Raw genomic sequence first — 21022 nt, 5'->3', positions numbered from 1 at the left:
GTTTTCACAATATTATTTCCTAATTCATAAATTGTACCCATAACTTCAGGCAATAAACTAAAGTACAGTACATTTGTAATTTTTGACATTAACAATTACTGAAAAATCAGCAAAAAACTGGCTTTAATACCCCACTGTACAGCGAAAGTAAACTGTCAAAATGATTGCATTTTAGTTATTAATTCACAAAATCAAAATACAAACCCAGGTTTTATCTATGATTTTATCTTTGATTCACCATCAATGAAATAAGACAACTTCACTGACATCAAATACACTCCAGCCCAAACTACCTGACTCTGAGTGCAGCTGATACTTTCCAGTTTTATATCTACTTACTTCAAACCGCTGTACAGAAGAAGAACAATAGGAACCTAGTGCCAAAATCCAGCACAAAGCCGGATCATCGGCTACAAGTTGTGTACATTGGGTGGGTCAGGAACACAGACACGGCTTCATGTAGGAAATGGGTCAATGGAAGAAGTATATCATATCACACATGGGACTACTGAGGTAAGGAATAGAATTAGATGTCAGAAAGAAGACCAATAGAGGTAAGGAAGGACATGATATTACGGAAGGAAAAATATGGTGATTCTCGGAGAAAGTCTGCAAGAAGAGGGGTACATTGGATGCGAGACAAAAAAGGAAATGCAACACGTCGCTGTATAGTGTAGAGGACAATCAAGGAAAATATGCCGTATGGAGAGAATGGTATTGCACCGAGTACAAAGGGGAGGGCGACCACCAGACATCAAATAAGAGTGGGTAAGTCTAGTATGGCCGATTCTGAGACGAGCTAAAGCGGTCTCCCACCTCCTGTTACGGTGGCAGGGGGTCGACCAGGGGGAGACAGAAGGTTTAACAACACGCAGTTTATTATTAGTGATAGAGTCCCAACAAGACTGCCACCGGTATTGAAGGAAGGAAGATAGAGCAGGAAGAAGATCAGAAACTGGAATGAGGAAGGAAGGAGAGACATCCCTGCTAACTGCCACGCGAGCCAACTGATCAGCATGTTCATTGCCCGCGATACCCACATGTCCTGGGACCCAACAGAACTGGACTGTTTTACGACGAGAGGAGATACGGAACAACCATTCCAAGATACGAAGGACTAATGGATGAGAGGCAGAAGGTGACTGGAGAAGGGATAGAGCACTATATGAATCAGAGAATATCACAAATGAGGAAAAGGATGTACGGTAAATATACCGTAATGCAAAAAAAAGGGCATATAACTCTGCTGTTAGAACACTTGTATAAGCAGGAAGGCTAAAATGATAAGAAGTGTTAGGAAAGAGAATCGCAAATCCAACACCTGCAGGGGTTTTTGAACCATCAGTGTATATGCAGAGGAATGGTGGGAGAGATGATCAGAAAACCGGGAACGGAGAATGAAGGAAGGAGAATTGGACTTGGAATAAGGGAAAATGGAAGGGCAAACATGGGGTCGCAGAAGTACCCACGGAGGAAAAAGACATGTGCGGAAAGAGAAAACATTACAAATTGTAAGGGAGGAGTGTGAGAGGAGAGTACGAGCTCGAACTGCAAAAGGTGGCTTGGTCCTAGGAGAAGAAAACCTGTCTAAGTCAAGACTGGGGGGAAGGAGAGAAGGGGTACGAGGAAAACAGTGCAACTTAGCATAGGCACGAAGAGAAAGTAGAGCGCGACGGCGGAAGAGTGATGGAACTCCTGATTCAGCATACAGACTCTCAACTGGGGAGGACTTAAAGGCACCAAGAGCCAGACGTAAACCGTGATGATGTACAGAATCGAGTTGTTGGAGGACGGTGTCTGAAGCAGAAGAATAAACTTGGCAACCGTAATCAAGTTTGGAGAGAACGAGAACAATATGGAGGCGAAGAAGAGTAGTCCGATCAGCACCCCACGACACATGAGACAAAGTTTGTAAGAGATGGAGGCGTTGCAAGGCTGAGGTTTTCAAGGAGGTAATATGATCTTTCCAAGTAAGACGAGAGTCAAAAAGAAGGCCAAGAAAGGAAGCGGAGGTTTTGTATGGGAGAGGAGTACCATAAAGAAAAAGAGGTGGTTGAGAAATATGATGAGAGCGAGTAAAAGTAATAGCATGAGACTTAAGAGGAGAGAACCGAAAGCCATGAGAAGTGGCCCATTCTGAGGCAGCGGAAACTGCACGTTGAATAAGAGCACTAAGGGCAGAGATGTCAGAATTTGAGGCATATATTGAAAAATCATCTACATATAAAGAAGAGCGGACACCAACTGGGAGACAAGAAACAATTCCATTAATTGCCAATAAAAACGGAGAAGTGCTAAGAACACTGCCTTGGGGAATACCTTCGTATTGTGGAAATGGATCTGAATAAGTATGCTGGACACAGACTCTAAAGAAGCAAGCTGATAGAAAATTCTTTAAGAAAACACCAAGGTTACCATCAATACCATAAGAACGAACTGTGCGTAAAATATGATAGCGCCAGGTTGTGTCATAAGCTTTCTCAAGGTCAAAAAACACCGCGATAACAGATTGTCGAATGGCAAAGGCTGAATGGACATATGTCTCTAGATTTAGGAGGGGAGTTAAGGTGCCGCGAGCTTTTCGAAAACCAAACTGTGAAGAGGACAAAAGTTGCTTGGATTCTAGGAGCCACATAAGACGATGATTTATCATACGCTCGAGCAATTTGCAAAGACAGCTAGTAAGAGCAATGGGGCGATAATCTTGAGGGGCATGGCCTTGCTTTCTTGGGTTAAGAAAAGGGAGAATGACAGCACTATGAAAAGAGGGAGGAAAAATACCCTCTGTCCAGATACAATTATAAATAGTTAATAATAAGGCCATGGCCTGGGGGGAAAGGTGACGGAGCATATTATAGTGTACGCCATCAGGGCCCTCGCAAGTGTTCTTACAAAGGCGAAGGGCAGACAACAATTCATGGATCGTGAATGGTGCGTTATATGACTGACTAGACGACAGCTTGAAGACAACTGAGGTACATTCAGTAGCAGCTTTAAGGGTATGGAAGTCAGGTGAGAGATGAGAGCCGCTACTAACATTACTAAAATGAAGACCTAAGCCATTAGCAACTAGATGAGCATCTGCAACTGACTCCCCATCCAAATGTAGGACAGGGGAGGGCATGGGAAGATGTTTACCCGCTATTTTGCATATACGTTTCCAGACAGATGCAATGGGTGTATTGGTAGTAATGGTGGAAACGTACAATCTCCAGCTACGGCGTTTAGCCCGTTTAACAGTCTTACAAAGAACAGCTCGAGCCTTTTTAAACAGTAGAAATGCACTCTGTTCATCAGGGGTGTTGCGTTTGCGCAGGAAACTCTTCCAACGTGCACGTTTAACACGGAGTGCCACGGTACAGTCCGAATCCCACCAAGGCACGCACTTCGAAGTAAAAGGACGGGACGACCTACGAATCGCTGTCAAAGCTGCACTCAGAACTAATACATTAAAATATGTAAGCATATCTAAAACAGTAGCGAAGGAAGAAGAGTGTATAGAAGGTACGGTTAAAGAAGTAAATGTTGGCCAGTCAGCTTTTGGAAAACTCCATCGAGGGGACCTGAGTATGGGACAATATGTAGTGAAAGTAAGCCTTATAGGAAAGTGATCACTATATACGGCGTCCGAAAGGACAGACCAATGGAAATCTAGAGAAACAGAAGAGGAGCACAGGGAGAGATCCAGACAGGAGAAAGTATGAGTTTTATCGTCAATGTGCGTTGACATTCCTGTATTTAATAAGGATAAATTATTATTAAAAATAAAAGATTCAAGTTGGCAGCCATGCGAATTAGTAATGGTGTCGCCCCATAAGGCATGACGACAGTTAAAATCTCCCAACAATAAAATTGGAGTGGGTAATTGGGATAGTAAAAGAGATAAGGCAGAGAAATCGATAGGCTGGGATGGAGAGAAATAAACAGAAACCACTGTAATCCAATGTTTGAGAAAAACCCGAATAAAATGGCATGGAATGGTGGTATTAATGGACAGATGTTCGAAAGGAACAGTATGATGGACTAGGATAGCTGATGCAGAAAGAGAAGCAGGGGAGAACAAGAAACAATAGCCAGGTATAGGTACCGGAGGGGAAGACAAACGGGGTTCTTGTAGACAAACTATGGACAGAGAGTAAACTGAAAGAAGATAGCGAAGGTCGTTGCGATGGGCCGTAAAACTGCGTATGTTCCATTGTAAAATAGACATTAAAACTTTAAAACACCAAAAATAAAAAATAAGACCTAACAGAAAAACAGAGTCTAGGAAAGATAAAAAGAAATTAATGATAAAATATACAAAGGAAGTAAAATATGTTAAACTGGAAATATTACAAAATAATAACATGCATTATCGAGTCGTTACGATGGTAGGAATAGGGATAGAAGGTTGAACTGGTGGACGAGCAGGATGGTCACCATAGCCTGGAGGCATGGGGAGAGATAGAGGGGATGGAGTACTGAAAGAGATGGAAGAGGAGGGGGGTAAAGAGGAGGAGGAGATGGAAGGTGGAGGGGGGGATGAAGGAGGGAGAGGAGTAGGAGGGAGATCAAGTGGCACAGAGTGAACTTCAACAGAGTGGGTGGAAAGAGAGGGTGCAGCATTGTTTACTGGATCTGGCGAAGAAGTTAAAATGTAGTCCATTATCTTAGGAATTGTTTCACTGTCGTCATCACCGGAGGGTTTTTTGTTACAATTAGCCGGCTGTGGAGTAGTCAGGGGATGTGACTGAGAAGACTGCTGAGATGTGGACTTTGTCGTGGCAGAGTGTATCGATTGAGAGGGACGAGCATTCGTCGCTCGAACTTTACGAGCTGGAGAAGTAGGATGATGGGCGGGAGAGGACTTAGAGTCTGACACAGTGGGTAGTCTGCGTTTACTATTAGAGGAGGCTGGGGGTCGGATGGTACGTTGGGCCACAGGCGCCAAACGGCTGGTAGAAGCGACAGAACTGGTGTGAGAGGAGGGACAAGGTTGGGAATGGGGGGGAAGGACGAGGAGAGGGAATAGGTAAGGAAGAGGATGATGAGGAGGTAGGGGTAGAGGAATCTAAAACAGAGAAAGAATTAGAGACAGGAACAAGAGGAGACTGTAACGGGGGGGCTGAGGTAGAGGGAGGGTTAGGTAGAGAAGAGGGAGGGGTGGAAGTACTAGGGGAAAGGGAAGAGGAGACAACAGGTACAGGAGTAGGGATAGAGTGAGTGGGGGGAAGACAGGAGGAGAGAGGCGATGAAGAGGGGACAGCTGATACACAGACAGGTACAGAAGGGGATGAAGAAATAGTTGTGTTATTCAAAGTTACTATGGGAGGAGGACGGGCTACACGTGCATAAGTGACGTTTGGGTGATGACCGAGACCGCGAACTTTACGACGAGCCTCACGAAGGGAGAGGCCAGTTTTCCAGCGAGCGGAGGACACTTCTGCCTCGAAGAGGTAAACTGGGCATTGTCGGTAAGTGGCAGAATGGCCACCCTGACAGTTAGGGCAATATCGGATGGTGGAAGTGCAGTCTGAGGTGGCATGACTGGCCAGTGCACAGTTGGCGCAGACTGCGGATGATCCGCAGTACTTGGCTGGATGGCCAAAGTGCCAACAAGATGTGCACTGGCGAGGAGATGGAATGTATTCTCGCACTTGGAGAATAGTGCCTCCGATGATGACTGTGGGGGGCAGATCACGAGGCAAAAATAATTTTAACAATATTTGCAGGTTCTTGTTGTCGTCCAAGAGGAGGAACTGTATAACATTGAACTGAATGTATTGGGTGATGTTGTTCTGACAGAATTAGTTTAATATCATTGGCACAGTATGGGAAAGCCCTCTGGCCGAAGGACATCGAGGATGGTAGACGTACAGTACCAGTGGTAGAATTGAGTTGGGTGTCTGGGGACACAGAGATGGGTTGTCCTGTATTACTGACTAGGGATGTAACCTTCTCAGCTTGGGCAGCACTGTTAACAACAAGGAGGCAGGAACCATTCGGACGGGCCAAGAAGGTGACATCTCTGCCTACTTGTCGAAGGAGGCTGAGGTGGAGTGAGAGGTCGTCGGTTGTGTCCTGTATGTTAAAAAATTTTGACCACGTCTGTGCACCGAAAATTGAGGAGGTGAGGGAAGGAGCAGCAACATAGGAAGAAGGACGAGGTCGGGAGAGGGAAACAGAGGATACTGAAGGATTAGAAGCAGGAGATAAAGAAGGAAGGTAAGGGTGAAGTGTGACGATAGTAGAAGGGGTGACTGACGTACAAGAAGCAGGAGCTGGAGGAGTGGAAGACACAGTAGGCGAAGAGGACGAGATGTTTAGTATACTTGAATGTGTAGGAGAAGGGGAAGAAGTCGTGGTCACAGTCAAAAGGGAGCTCTGAGTCGTCACCATAATGGGGTGAGAAAAGGTAACAGTATCCAGTCCAGGAAGAGAGGCCGGGGTCGTCGTTGGGGTCAAACAACAAACAATCGGCAGAACCGGGGGAGGGGCAACCTACAACAATATCCATAATTTTACTAAGGAAACAGGAAAACTCATCGTGACTGTTGAAAATGAAAGGACTATTTGGGCGGAACGCGGAGTCCACAGGTCCAGCCAACGACCCAAGTAGAGGTCAGGCTCCTAGTATGCACTCCCTACCCTACCCTACAAGGGATAGCAACACTGTGCGGGAGGACCAAGTCTTCCAGCACAATGCTGGGCCACCGGCTATTGGCCGAGAGTCCCACAGCCAAGCAACAGCACCCCAGGAACCGAAAGCTGCTGCTTGGCAGCAGTTCCGCCTCTGCAGAGATCTGTCCCTGCAAAGGTCCACATACTGGGGTAGTGCCGAACCACCGTGACCTCCACAATTGGCCAGGCCAATAGCCCACGGGCACACCCATGTCCTTCCTGTTGCAACTTACTCGAGGTCACAGATGAGAATTTTGATGAACGTGAAAATTTCCACACTTTTTAATGCCAAAAATAGAATAGAGAGGATAGGAGAAAAGGAAAGAAGAAGCAATAGTAGAAGAAAAGGGCCTTGCAAAATTAGTTGAGGCACCGACAGGGACCCAAGGAGAGGGGAGAGGGTTGAGCAAAGTGAAGGTACAAATATGACATCCACCCAGCAACCAGACTCCTATACGTTTGGAGTACAATAAGGTACCCTGCTATGGCTCCCCCACACATCAAGTCCCCATCGATGTCTCCGAAGCCCCCCCATGACAACAACGAGCAAGGAAACGGGGGGGTAAACCGCTGTACAGTATCAACATACTCGTGATCTGAATAAAGTTTACTGAGGTAATATTAAGAAAAAAAAAAAAAAAAAAAATGCTGTACTAGTATACGTTGTAGGTTATAACAAAATTATTAGTTGCACTCCATCCCATTCAGTATTATGCTGTATTTACTGATCCTACAGCACACATCCACTTGTATACTTAGGGGGAAAAAAAAAAAAAAAAATGATAATGAAGATCTAAGGGTTCAATGTCCCTTTTCATCTCCTAGGCTAAATGTCCCTTCTTATCCAACTTACACTTTGTATTCAGTAAAACCCTACAAAAAAAAAAAAAAGAGTTCAGATAAATTTAACTGCACTTCTACACTTAGATGAGTGGTGCTGCTTCAGTCAAATGATACAGTAATACTCATTTTATTCTTGATGTCTCCAGATAATTTCACCCAATCAGAAATTTTTTGCACCAATGAGGTTAAATATAGCCTTGGTTTACCTTATCAATACAGGTCTCTATCTGGCTAAAGAAAATCATTTGGAGCTGGCTAGAAAAAAAAATATGTATAACTTGATAACTGCACAATTTAATAATAATAATAATAATAATAATAATAATAATAATAATAACAATAATAATAAATAATAATAATAATAATAATAATAATAATAATAATAATCCATCTATCCATCATTCAATCCTACATTGCCTCATGAGAAGCGTAGAAGCCTGGGGCTAGGCAAGTTGGTCCTGGCATTTAAGATGATAGTGAAATAATAATGATAATAATAATAATAATAATAATAATAATAATCAGACTGTTGGGGATAACTGCATTTCTATGGCATAAAAAGTCAAATCACACTATCAGACAAAAGAGTCAAAATCATGCAGAGGACAGTGCCAAAGCCCTGAAATTAAGCAGCAGACCTGTGCATGCAAAAAGACAAACTAACTGACACAAGATCACTCCTTGCACACAGGAAAACCAAAACCTGCTTCCATGTTGCCTTATTCTTCCTCTGTGCTTCCATTTTACCTTACTCTACCTTACACACTTAAAAGTCTCACCTTACAGTAAGGGCCATATTCTAAGTGCAGTAGCTTCTGTAATTTATACTGCATGCTACACCCCAATACTCTCTTGTTTGTTATTGATGTAAACTGCACCTAGCCATGCGAGAGATCTTAGCCCAACCCTGGTGAGGCACTGTACCCCACAAAGGAGGGCTGGATCCCTACATGTTCATGTACGTGCTGTACTGTACCTGTAGGATGGCCCCATAGAACCAGTTGCTTACCTGCTAGGCCAGGCATGAACTGGGCTGAGCAGCAGCAACAAATGTCAGTACTAAAATTATCTAAATAACATAAAAAGCAAATACTGACGTTCAGCTAATACACATAATACATTACTGGGAAAGAGGTGCTGTGAAGCCTTCACCACCACTTAGAATACAGCCCAGTAAATCACACCATTTACACTTTATACAACATTTTCCCCACTAAAATAGTAGGTGTCCTCATTAAAAGTTGTTGGTTAAGTAAATGATAAATTAACAACTGTTTTTTCACTTATAACTACTCACAATTCATTACAGTACTACTATGTTCTGAAGTCATAAATTACTGGTTTCAGAAGTAAGCTCCTCAATCATAAACCAGAAGCATGATACATTTAAATCTGTTTCACTTAAAGTAACCTTTTATTTACACACATACTAGAAGACTGGCTGTACAGTAAAACCTTAACATAGGATGTCAACATTAAATCATAGATTTATAAATATCAGAATGATTATCCTCTCTGACTTACAAAAAGTAATTCAGACTATTCCAACATAAAATATAAATGCTGAGGCAAGTTGGGTGATGTCAACTTTCATTTGACACCTGTCGCCTAACCTACAAAGTCAGTCTTCAATTCTGCAGTGTTGGTTACTGGAATTATGTCAAAAATAATAGTTACAGTACCCATACACATATAAGCTTATGATGTTTTAATGTAGACTGTAATAAGAAGCAACCACGGGAAGAGTGCCTTATTAAGTCATAAAGGTCAGAGCCCCATCTATTCAGGCTTATCAAGGATTTACTGTACAGTGCTTTCATTTCTCTCACCCTACTTCTCGGTATTTTTTCTAACCTTTCATTCATACTCCCCCCACCCCCCAGTGTAGTCAGCCTTCAGCACCCATGAAGTACTCATCACTAAATGCTATCTGCCTTACAGCTGTGTGCTGAGAGTGTAAAGAGCATTTTGGAAAGTGCAGTTCAACACACACACACACAAAAGAGAAATTAATGGCAGTATTATTAAAACTGTGTGGGTAATGGTCAAAGCCCAGCATCTGAAGATCATTTACAGGTCTGTTTTCAGCATTATGTGTACAGTGGTTAGCCTGCATGCCACATTACAGAGTGCATTCAGAAGCAAGGTACAAAAGCATAATACATTAAACCATAACCTTTCTATCACAGATTCCGAAATGACTCAGAAGTTGGAGGTTTGTCTACCACTCCACACACTGTTTAGATAACAGGGCCATATGGCTAGTATTTCTTTCATTTCTTAAAATAACATTAGTTAATAATAAAATGGGTTAGCTCTGAATACAGTGCGAAGGTTAAGTACTGAAGTGCAAGTCAGTTGTTTTTATTGTTATCATGAAATATGACAAAGATGCAACCTCACAACCTGGTGGCACACAGATCCTTAATTCTATTAACTCATCTGCAATCTGATACAATCACAATAATTTATGGCTGATTAACATACTAGGTCCTTATTCATTACGCTGTTTCACTGCCCTCCAATTGTACTGCCATCAGCATTTTGTATTGGAAAAAAAAAAATTACATTATTTACACCAGTGCTATTATTACAGTACAGTACTGTCAAAACAACATTATGCCTCTGGCTTGTAATGGCACTATCACAAGCTAAAAAGACAGAAGATTCATCAAACACACTACTGATCATGCTTAAAGCAAATACTAAAGCAAAGCCCATAAGATGCTGAAGTGCCATAACTTCCCACCATCTGGCAGCATCAACTGGGTGCAAATTTGACAACAATGATAAAATTTTTGTTAGCCCTTGCACCCACTCTGATACGAAGTGGTGATCACTACTGCTCCTGAATTGGTTCAACCTGACCAGAAGGTGAAACATCATATATTTTTTTTCTCCCACTGATTTTCAGTGTTACTAAAACACAGCTACACAATATGCCTGTTGTGCTTTACTCTTAATACATATGTAATAAGTTATCTCATTTGAAAGAGTACCAGCACTGAAATCCTCACCAATGAAGTGTCTTTAGTGTGTGATAATACACTACTGTACATCATACATGGCTGTCAACCAAGAGATGGCACCAGGTGGTGTGAGATGAAATGACTACAGTGTCTGCCCCAAGCCAACTTAATCCTTTATATACATTGATATCCGCTTCATTTTATTTCTAATATTTTCAGCAATTTTACTCACCTCAGAGGAGACTTTTTTCACAGGATAGGTTGGATAAAGCCTTCATAATTACATTCAGTAGAGTGTCTCCCTTAATATGAATAACCACCATGCTGAAGGGGATACACAACTGTAAATGTCTGCAGACAAACCCAGGCTTTTATAAAGTACAGTAAAACCTCACTATAACAGATCAATTGGGGCCCAAGCCATTCCGAAAAAAGCGAAATTCCGATAAAAGTGACATCCAGACTTCCCTCTGCTAACCCGAACTTTTTCTGATATATCAGACATTAGTCTGGATTGCACCAATGGTTTTTAAACTGTTTTCACTACCACTGCAGTACTGTACTGTATTATACATTCACTGCAATTATCTATTCTATTTATCTATCTATTGCCAGATGCCATAATCCCGTAAGGGGTGGCCATTTGACTCTGAGTTATTTGTTTTACGGGGAGGGGCACTAACCCTCCACCAACCCACTTGCTGACACACAGGGAGCACGTATGGTTTGGTTATATGGTTACCACCCAGCGCTGTAAATGGTTTCTTGGCTTACAGGAAACCATTTGGCTTGTCACTCAAGGTAGAGCTACCTGTAAAGGAAAGAATTGCAATAAGGAGTGACAGGAAAGATGGGAGAAATAGGAAAAGAGGAGGGCAGGCACAGAAAAAGAATGATAAAGGCTAAGGAAGAAATAGGCAGCACTACATCAAGTGAGTGAATAATGGTCGCCACCACCTGCCACAATTATCAAATGGTAAATATACAGTATAATAATACTGTACTGTACACTGATAAACATGTTTTTTATTTACCTTATTGTGGTGAACATAGCCAAAGTGGTCAGGCAGTTGGGACTGCTTCTGGCTTTATTGGACTTTTTCCAGTATATAAGAATTTAGTCAGGTACGGTAGCTCCTCGATTCTGATAAAAGCAAATTCCGGTCTAGTGAAGTCTGTTATATCAAGGTTTTGCTGTGTATACAAAATGGATGTGAGCAGATATTAACCAGTGCTTGTGAAGGACGCTGTTGAGCTGATAACTTCCTCTTCATCCTCCTGCTTGGACCAGCCTCTTCCACAGCACCACTGCCACAACCACGACATGCTGCCAATACCAGCAACATGTCAACTATAGTGCATTTCTTCTAACATGACAATAAGCTCTGTTTCCTAACCCCTTTCAGGTCAACTGATGTCCAAGTGCTGTCAGACTGGAGGATCAATATGATTAAGTACATTTTTTCCTAAGGTCGCAAAGATCACTAACCTCTTCCAGTTCAGTGGATGGCCATGCATAATCACACTGGAGAGTAACTTTACAGTGCACTTTCTGTAAACTTACATTACTCATTAACCCCTTCCAGCTCAGCTGATGAACAAGTTTAGTCAGATTGAAGGGTAGTAGTAGTAACTGTTCCCTAGGCAGCCCAGAGTCCCTTCCTTGGGGACTCGGGGCTGTTCTGCCAGGTTGGAGGGTTGATTCGGTTAGTAACCAAGGAGACTCAGTTCTATCTCATCTCATAACTGAGGCCCATTAAATGTATGCAATCAGTGGCTAACATTTTTAGGCTGGAAGAGTTTTAACGTGTCTTTTTCCATAGATGACTCTTTGATATTATGTATCCAGGGGAAAGTGAATTTATGGTACTGGTTTTGCTTTAACTTGGCCTAAACCTGCCGCCTCTCCATCTTGAATGCTGAGCTATAACAACAGATTTATAATAGAATATGATGCCACACACAAAGATGAGCTATAAAATGGATGTAGAGCTGTAGCACTGTATTTTCTGCCACTGAGCAATATAAAAGAAGTTTCAAAAATACAAAAATATGGGCCAAGTTAGAGCAAAAGTAGTGCAGCATGGCATCAATGTAGCAGACCCTGTGGATTATTTGGGAAGCTTACAACCTTGGGCCACATTCTTGTCAGCTACGGAGGCTATTTGGCACATCTTCCTTACCAGTTAACAGCCTTCTGGGACAATTTATGTCAGTAACAAAATGACATGAAGAACATAAAGCAGAATACAACACTGTGATAGGGAAGGGGTGTACAAAAGCCTTCTAAGCTCACAAAAATGTAGTTTCCTGGCTATTCCTGAATCAACTTCCTCTTCCCATTAATAACACCTCACCCCATCCTGGGATCTCTCTCACAGAGGGTGACATGACAGACATCTTTTGGCTGCTTTACCTTTACATTATACAGTATACATCAGCTACAAGTCAGCACAGTCAGTCCTCACTTAAAGTTTATGTGTTCACACAAAATGCTATTTTAAGCACAAAAAAAAAAGTGGGACAGACCTTTGGCTCATGAAGGAAGGGACCAAAACTACAAAAAACATTCATTTCCAGCTTCAAAACCTCACAGAGAATCAGAGGAAACTTTAAGTGAAAACCAGGTGTGTATTCATCAGAAACTTAATACTCTAAAGGCTTTAAGCAAGGACTGGCTGCATCCTTAACGTTACATAATGACCACCAACTTCCTATCACTGTCAACATAATGGAAAAGCTATGTGATTAGAGTAAACAGTATACTGTATCTGATAAATGCCCAGCTCAATGTCATATGTGTTTATGTGAAAATTGCTCTTTAACCCTCTCAGGAAACCAGGCCCATGCATCCCTACTCCCCCTCCTGGTTTCAGTCCTGCCAGATATTAACTCCACACTGAAAGTATGGTTTATACATTTCGTTACAGAATAGGCCCTAATACTGATACCAATTATTCTTTTGTTGAGTTGGAAAGCCAAAAGCTGTAGCTTTCTTCTGCCTGGGCTGTAAGTTTGTAAACTTATAAATTTATATAGAAATACACACGTGAATACTATACTGCATTCATTCACGAAGAAACTGGAACTTTAGGGGGAAGTAAAATATCATTATACTGTATTAAATACAATCTGTGTACTGTCTGACTTATTTTGCATTATATTGTCATAGTATTTCTCATGATATAGAGTATAGAGCACATGAAAATTTGCTATAATACGGTACTGTTTTCTGGTCCCAATCAAGGCGAGATTTTTTTGTAATAAATTAGCCAAGAAAAGTAAAAGATTGTCCCTTGCAACTTGCATCAGCAAGACACACGTTTACAGTTAGGCACACCATTGCCGGACACGCGAGCCTATAATGCGTATGAAAGCAGATCACACGCCTTTTCTTTCTTGTGTTTTTTCATCCAGTGGTTCATACATGTCTAAATGCACATGAAAACCATTAGGGGGGTAAGTAGATCATACACGTCAAATGCATATGAAAACCGTGAGAGGATTAATATGATGACCTGTACAAATAACCAGTGACTTTCCTGAACCCTGTCTCCTATAACTTACAGTATACTGAACACTCAAGAACAATAATCAGTTACCCCCAAGCATACAAAGCCAAGCCACGTGAAGAGCTCATTCACTCAGTAGGAAAACAAATGCCAAAACGGGATGACAGTGAGGGGGAATTCACCATGAGGTGAAGGATAAAACACAGGAAGTTGACAGATATCACTGGCCCAGGCCCCCAGGGTCTGTCCACTGGAAGAGGAGAGTGATTATTGGTTTCATCAGTACTTGGCACCAAAGAGAGGACTTGGTATTAGTTTAGATGCTCACAAATACAAATACTGATGACTGGAAGGAATGTTCAGTGCTTTGTATATGAGTAGGGGAGAGGAAAGAAAATGATGAACTACAAAGCATTTGCTTGTAGAGTGTAGTACCAAAGGTCTACAGAAGGAATTACAGTACAGTGCTATAGTTTGTCCACCTTAATTTGGTGGAAACGATCATCCTTCTGCACCTTACTCCCAAAGCTTAATGACAAAGTTACACACAACTGCCACAGCTCCAAAGGGTTTAACCCTTCAAGGACAACTTTTTCTTTTTACCGGTAGGTGCAAAGGAAGCACCCAGATCACAACACATGTTCTACTGTGCTGTAGTTCCAACAATAACACATGCTTAATAAAAAGTTTGAGACTGGAGGAGAGGGAGTACTAACCCACCATGGGGTGAATCCAACAGTAATTTTCCCATCACTGGTAGGGATATAAGGTGCACTTCTATGTGGTAAATGATCTGGACTATGGTAGTCTAGTCTCAGAAACCTCAAGCCCACTGGGGTCCCTCAAGGGGATAATTAAGGATTAGCTTAGCTGTCATCATTTTACCATAACCAATACCTGAAGAGCACAAATCAAATGTGACAGTACAAAAAGAACGGGGCTTAAACGCCTTCAGTTTAATGGTGCATTTTTATTGTTTTAGTCTTGCTACCTCCAGAAGACCATATTCAGCTTAAGAAAGCCTTTAGTGGTGAAGTTCATGATGGTCAAATTTAATTCCTCAAGCTTGAAAAGTTTCCTCATCCATCCATCCATCATCCAAAACTACTTTGCCCCATGAGAAGCGTAGGAGCCTGGGGCTAGGCATGTTGGTCCTGACATTTAAGATGAGAGTGACCAGCCTCATTCATCCTCGAGTGGCATTACGTGAGCAATATACCCCAACCACCCCTTGCATATAAACCTTCACCGGCTGAATCCGATTGGAGTGTCGTAATTACCCATTAAACCACCAGGCGCCAAAATTTGGTTACATGGTTACCACCCAGTGTAGTAAATGGTTTCCTGGTGTAGAGGAAACCATTTGGCTTGTCACTCAATGTGGAGTCACCCACAGGCAGAAGTAAGAGGAAAGAATGAAGGAAAGAAAGACAGAAGAGGGAGTGTAAAGTCACCCATAGGCAGAAGGATGAGGAAAGAATGAAGGAAAGAAAGACAGAAGAGGATGGAACAAAAGAAGGATAGAGGAGAGGAAAGGGCAGACACCTGAGTGGAGCACTACATAGACTGAGTGGATGGCAAGTACCCCCACCTACCAAAGCATAAAATACCGGTAATCTGGAAGCAGTTAGAATACTAAGAAAAGCACATCACTAAACTGAAGGGGTTAAAAATGCCCGTGGAATGATTTACAGAAACAGATAGTTTAAATGAACAAATATCTATGCAAAAAGAATGGTGTGATGGTTGTGTTATGAAGTACAGAGGAATAATTTCAGGTGGCTCAGACATATGGACTGTGTGAGAGTAAGAGAGTGGCTTACCTGAAAGAGAAGGAAAAAGTGAAAGGGCAAAACGGAACAGTACGGTGGCTATATAATGGAGGTGTGCATTGTGTGGAAAAGTTTCTAGAGAAGGGAAAGAAGTTGTATGCGGCTTTCATGGATTTGGAGAAAGCATATGACAAGGTGGATAGACAAGGATTGTGGAAAATATTAAGAATATATGGAGTAGATGGGAAGTTGTTGAATGCTGTGAAGAGTATGTATGATGGTGCTAAGGCTACAGTGTGTGTGGATGGTGAACTAAGTGAATTTTTCTCTTTGAAGGTTGGGTTTAAACAGGGATGTGTCATGTCTCCATGGTTGTTCAATCTGTGCATGGATGGGGTAATAAAAGAGGTACAAGGTAGGGTAGTGGATGCTGGAGTGGCCCTGGTGAGAGAGGATAGTGTTTGGAAATTCCCTGTACTGTTGTTTGCAGATGATACTGTGTTGTTGAGTGAAGACAAAGGGGAGCTGCAAGGCTTATTGGATGAGTTTGGGAGAGTGTGTAAGAAACGGAATCTAAAGGTGAATGTAGGGAAGAGTAAAGTGATGGTCTTTGAGAGAGGTGAAGTCAGTGAATGTACAGCGAGGTTGGATGATGAGGAATTGGAAAATGTGAGTACGTTTAAGTACTTGGGTAGTGTGATGAGTAAGGATGGAGGTTTGGAGGGTGAAGTGCTTGAAAGGGTACAGCAGGGAAGAAAGGTTGCTGGTTCTTTGAAAGCAGTGATAAGAAACAGGGAAGTGAGCATGGAGGGGAAAAAGTTACTACATGACAGTATTGTGATACCAACTCTAACGTATGGAAGTGAAGCTTGGACGTCGTTGGAAGGACACAAGTCAAGAGTGAGAGCAGTGGAAATGAGTTATTTAAGAGGAGTCTGTGGAGTCACATGGAGAGACAGGTTGACAAATGAGGATATAAAGAAGCGTTGTGGTGTGGATGTGGATGTGATAGGAAGCATAATGAGGAACACACAGAGGTGGTTTGGCCATGTGGAGAGGATGGAGGGTGAGAGGCTGATGAAGAGAGTGTATGTGAGTGAGGTGGAGGGGGGAAGAGGGAAGGGGAGGCCGAGGATGAGATGGAGGGATGGGGTGGAGAGGTATATGAGAGAGGGGGGTGTGAGTTGGGAGCAGGGCAGTGAAATGGCGAGGGACAGGGCGACATGGAGGCGATTTATTTGTGGCCACCCCAAACGGGATTGAGGTGTCTGGCAATAGATAGATGGATAGATAGCACTGTGTGAGGAAAGATAAATGCTACACAGGAACCAAAATGCCTCACTGTCCTTTAGTTGAGGTTATGCTTGACCTTCTACAGGATCCATCAGCAGATGTTAAAGATATAAAGACTGACATGAATTACCTACTGAAAATATTCAACAGATAAAATGGGACTGCATAGGCTGTTTCTTTACAAATATATCGGTACACATTTTTGACACACACAGTTAATTGTATTACAGTGCTTTCCATTAAACATAGCTCTACATACACACTACAACTGCCAATACTGTTAGCAGGAAAGAGAGGGTAATGAAAGTTGAAAGTCCTAGATATAGAGTACAGTACACGGTGAACAACACATACCGGTACCGGTACAGGTAATGTTATGTTAGTAACTAATAATTACATGTGCTGATACACCATCAGGCATGTGTCCACTATAGTACCATATATTCATTAGTGAGGCTAAAATACTGCATCAGTCATTCACTTTATAAGCATCACAGTCTTGCATCTTGACTTCACAGTGTTGTTGTTGTAGCATAACTCTGGTCAGTCTGGCCAAGCAGACCCATCAACTACAGGGAAGCAACTGTTTTTGTGGGACTGTCCTAGAGTTACAGCAGAGTACATATACCATGTAGGGATCCAGCACCCCCTTGTGGCTGACAGTGCCTCACCAGGGTTGGACCAGGGTCCTTCCCACAGTGGGGTGCAGGGAAATATGGAGAGGTCTGGCTAATGTTGCAGCTGCTTCATGTGTACTGTGCCCTTTCAGCACCTCAGTGTTATGACTTAATCAAATGGGAGAAATACTGTATAGCTAATCACAATTATAGAAATGCCAAAACACAGCATTCCATATGTGGGTATAATTCTTCCCATATGTCACAGCTGATGTTATTTTGGCCTTGCTTAATGGACTACAAAAATCTGGCTAATAGAGGTTACACTACTTCAGTTGGGTGCTCCCTCATGCCTTTCACTAAGGCTATTTTGAACACCTGTCCATCCAACTGGCATAATTGTGGCTTCAGTGGACTGCAGCCTAAAGCTGCCCTTCTACTACTGTCCACCATCTTCCTTTCAGAGGACAGGGAGAGCATCATTCTCCAGCATCTGTCTGTACTATGAGAGTGAGGTGGCCACAATAAGCAAATTCATTATGGTGTAAGTGATGGCATTACAGTGACAGCAAAGTGGATGGCTTGTGAGCTATACTGTATTCTTAATCAATACCATACACAAAAGGCAATGGCAACATTGTAGTTACTACAGCATGATAAATTTCTCTTTCTGGCAAGGAAACTTTCTGTGTAATGAGTTTCTGGAAGTGGTCAATGAACAATACTCTTTGGCTGAAGTTTTTGAACAGCTGTGGCCATGTCTTTTGTGTATTGTACTGTAAATGATATACAGTTCCATACCTGTGTGCCATACTTCATTATGATTCACAATGGCATTACTGTATGATGCAGTATCCTATCTTCAATGGTCTTTATATGAAACTACTGCACAGTGGACTATTACCTGATGGTGTCACCACATCAGTAAATACAGTTGACTTAGAATGCTAATGAAAACGTACAGGGTTAGACAGTCAATGGAAACTGCAGAGTACAATATGCATCTCAAAATACAATTACAGGTACACTATATCCTAAAAGATTAGCAGGATACCTTAAAAAATAATGAGACACCACTCAAGAAATCCTTGTTATTATAGTAACTTCTGCCATTTATATACTGTATTAGAAATACAGTAATGTATAGTAATGTTTGGGTTGTTTATTGAGGAGAAAAATTATTTACCGGTAATACCAAATAAGATACAGTACTGTACTGGCCAATTACAAACTACTGTACCGTACTATTTCATTTTTAACTTGCTAACAAAAGGCGTACCATAGCTACACAATATCATTTACAGTGCACTGTACTTACTTGCCACGATGGTGGTGCTGCAGCATGATGAGAATGAAGTTACGCCCAGAATGTACGGTAATGTACATTAGCCTTACCTTCCCTACCCTAACAAGCTTAATCTAAACAAATTTATCCTAACTCACCCTTATAATTCTAACCTAATATAGGCGAGGGAAATGCTCTGGAAAAAAAAAGCATGTAACTTAGGAATAAAACATCAATACATTTTTGTGATGTTTATAGCCTACATGTGAAAATAATAAACTGTAAAAATTTGGAAATTAGTAAACTATGGCAAATTTCCATAATTACACCCAACTAACAGGCACCAAAATTAATACGTTCAAATTTAAGCAGTGCTAATGACTTTCTCTTCCATAATCATCCATTTTTTTATTATAATACTTAGTAAATAATGAGGCTGGTGTGATTCTCCAGCTCCTATCTCCATCTCTGATTACATCTACATTGCACATTAAAGTGAGCTAACCTAATCTAACTTAACATACATCCAATACCAGACAAAGCTAGATGCTTGACAAATCCTCCCTCCCCAATCTTTAATTATTAAGAATCTCCCTCCCCACACCTTATTAAGTACCGTACCTCCCTCCCCACACCTTATTAAGTACCGTACCTCCCTCCTCACACCTTATTAAGTACCGTACCTCCCTCCCCACACCTTATTAAGTACCGTACCTCCCTCCCCACACCTTATTAAGTACCGTACCTCCCTCCCCACACCTTATTAAGTACCGTACCTCCCTCCCCACACCTTATTAAGTACCGTACCTCCCTCCTCACTCCTTATTAAGTACCGTAACTCCCTCCTCAGTCCTTAATTATCAAGTACCTCCCTCCTCACTCCTTATTAAGTACTGTACCTCCCTCCTCAGTCCTTAATTATCAAGTACCTCCCTCCTCACTCCTTATTAAGTACTGTACCTCCCTCCTCAGTCCTTAATTATCAAGTACCTCCCTCCCCATCTTTAATAAGTACTAAAACGTGCATTTGTGACTGATGTGCACAGAAGACATTGCTAAAAATTATATGAAATGGTGAACTTGGTGATTTCTGTTTCCGTTAGTTGGATGTAACTCGGAAAAACCTAAACTACCTCCTTTTACGAGGTTCAAATACTAACCGACTCTTAGAAATACAGTATCCTAAAAAATAAATAAAGTGGGGGCGTGGTCGTCAACTGTTACTACGGTAGAGATAACTCACCTATCGGGTTGGATAAGCCCTCTAAATGCACCATTGTGAACGGGTGTTATTTGGATGCTACCTCTTAAGTACCTAATGTAGCTTCACTCTTACTTCCCTGCACGCTATGTTATCACTAATCTAACACTTTTACCTCAATACGTATATGTCTTTTCCTGCCACCACAGCCGCACGCCCTTCTTGTTATGTTTGTGTACACTACTCGGTTCGGAATTTGGAGCACTGACTTCGGTTTAAGAATACAGGAAATTACTCAATATACAACAGCTTTCACCACTCCATCAAACCATAAAAATAACAATAAAATTACAGTAAAACCATCATGTATATACGCTTATAAAGGGTTTCGTTAAGTGAGACATTGATAATTCTTGAGCAACCAAACATTCGGACCAATTTTAGACAATACGTTTTTGACTTATTTCGGCTACGTTTTCGTCATTTGCACCACTAGCAAGACGTCATCATCGTAAGGCTTCACATTATTACAACACCATGAGTAACTTACATGACGCTAATATTTATGGTGAGAAATCAATGGAATTTAAGGTGTACAATATTCCGAAACTGAGTATGCGCTATGTATAGGCGACTTTTTTTTTTTTTTTTTTTTTTTTTCTAAGAGGATCGAAAGTGTCCATGGCTGTCAGCAAGGAGGCTGGATGTAGGACAATAACATGGAAACTGAATACTTTTTACTCTTTCTGAAGGGGGTGAGACTGAGTAGCACATTAGACGGATGTTGTATGCCCATCGTAATGGAGACGGAATGCAAGAACAGTGATGATGAAAAGGAGAGAGAGAGAGAGAGAGAGAACCGCAAGAAGA

General features: G+C 41.7%; 1 protein-coding gene across 1 annotated transcript in view; it reads right to left on the bottom strand.

The window, feature by feature from the left end:
• Positions 1 to 20374, bottom strand: part of LOC145398640 (2',3'-cyclic-nucleotide 3'-phosphodiesterase-like) — a 41573-nt gene extending 21199 nt beyond the window's left edge. Inside the window, exons 1-2 of the mRNA XM_080271444.1 lie at positions 20328 to 20374; positions 11702 to 11799 (exon numbers count right to left, since the gene is read on the bottom strand). Coding sequence (XP_080127570.1) covers positions 11702 to 11798 — 97 coding nt within the window. The 5' untranslated portion in view covers position 11799; positions 20328 to 20374. The remainder of the gene's footprint in view (positions 1 to 11701; positions 11800 to 20327) is intronic.
• Positions 20375 to 21022: the final 648 nt, after the last annotated feature.

The sequence above is a fragment of the Coenobita brevimanus genome, chromosome 46 (genome assembly GCF_032717465.1).
Source record: "Coenobita brevimanus isolate Jiangsu-jjx chromosome 46, ASM3271746v2, whole genome shotgun sequence".
NCBI lineage: Eukaryota > Metazoa > Arthropoda > Malacostraca > Decapoda > Coenobitidae > Coenobita > Coenobita brevimanus.
This window is presented reverse-complemented; position numbering and strand designations above follow the sequence as displayed.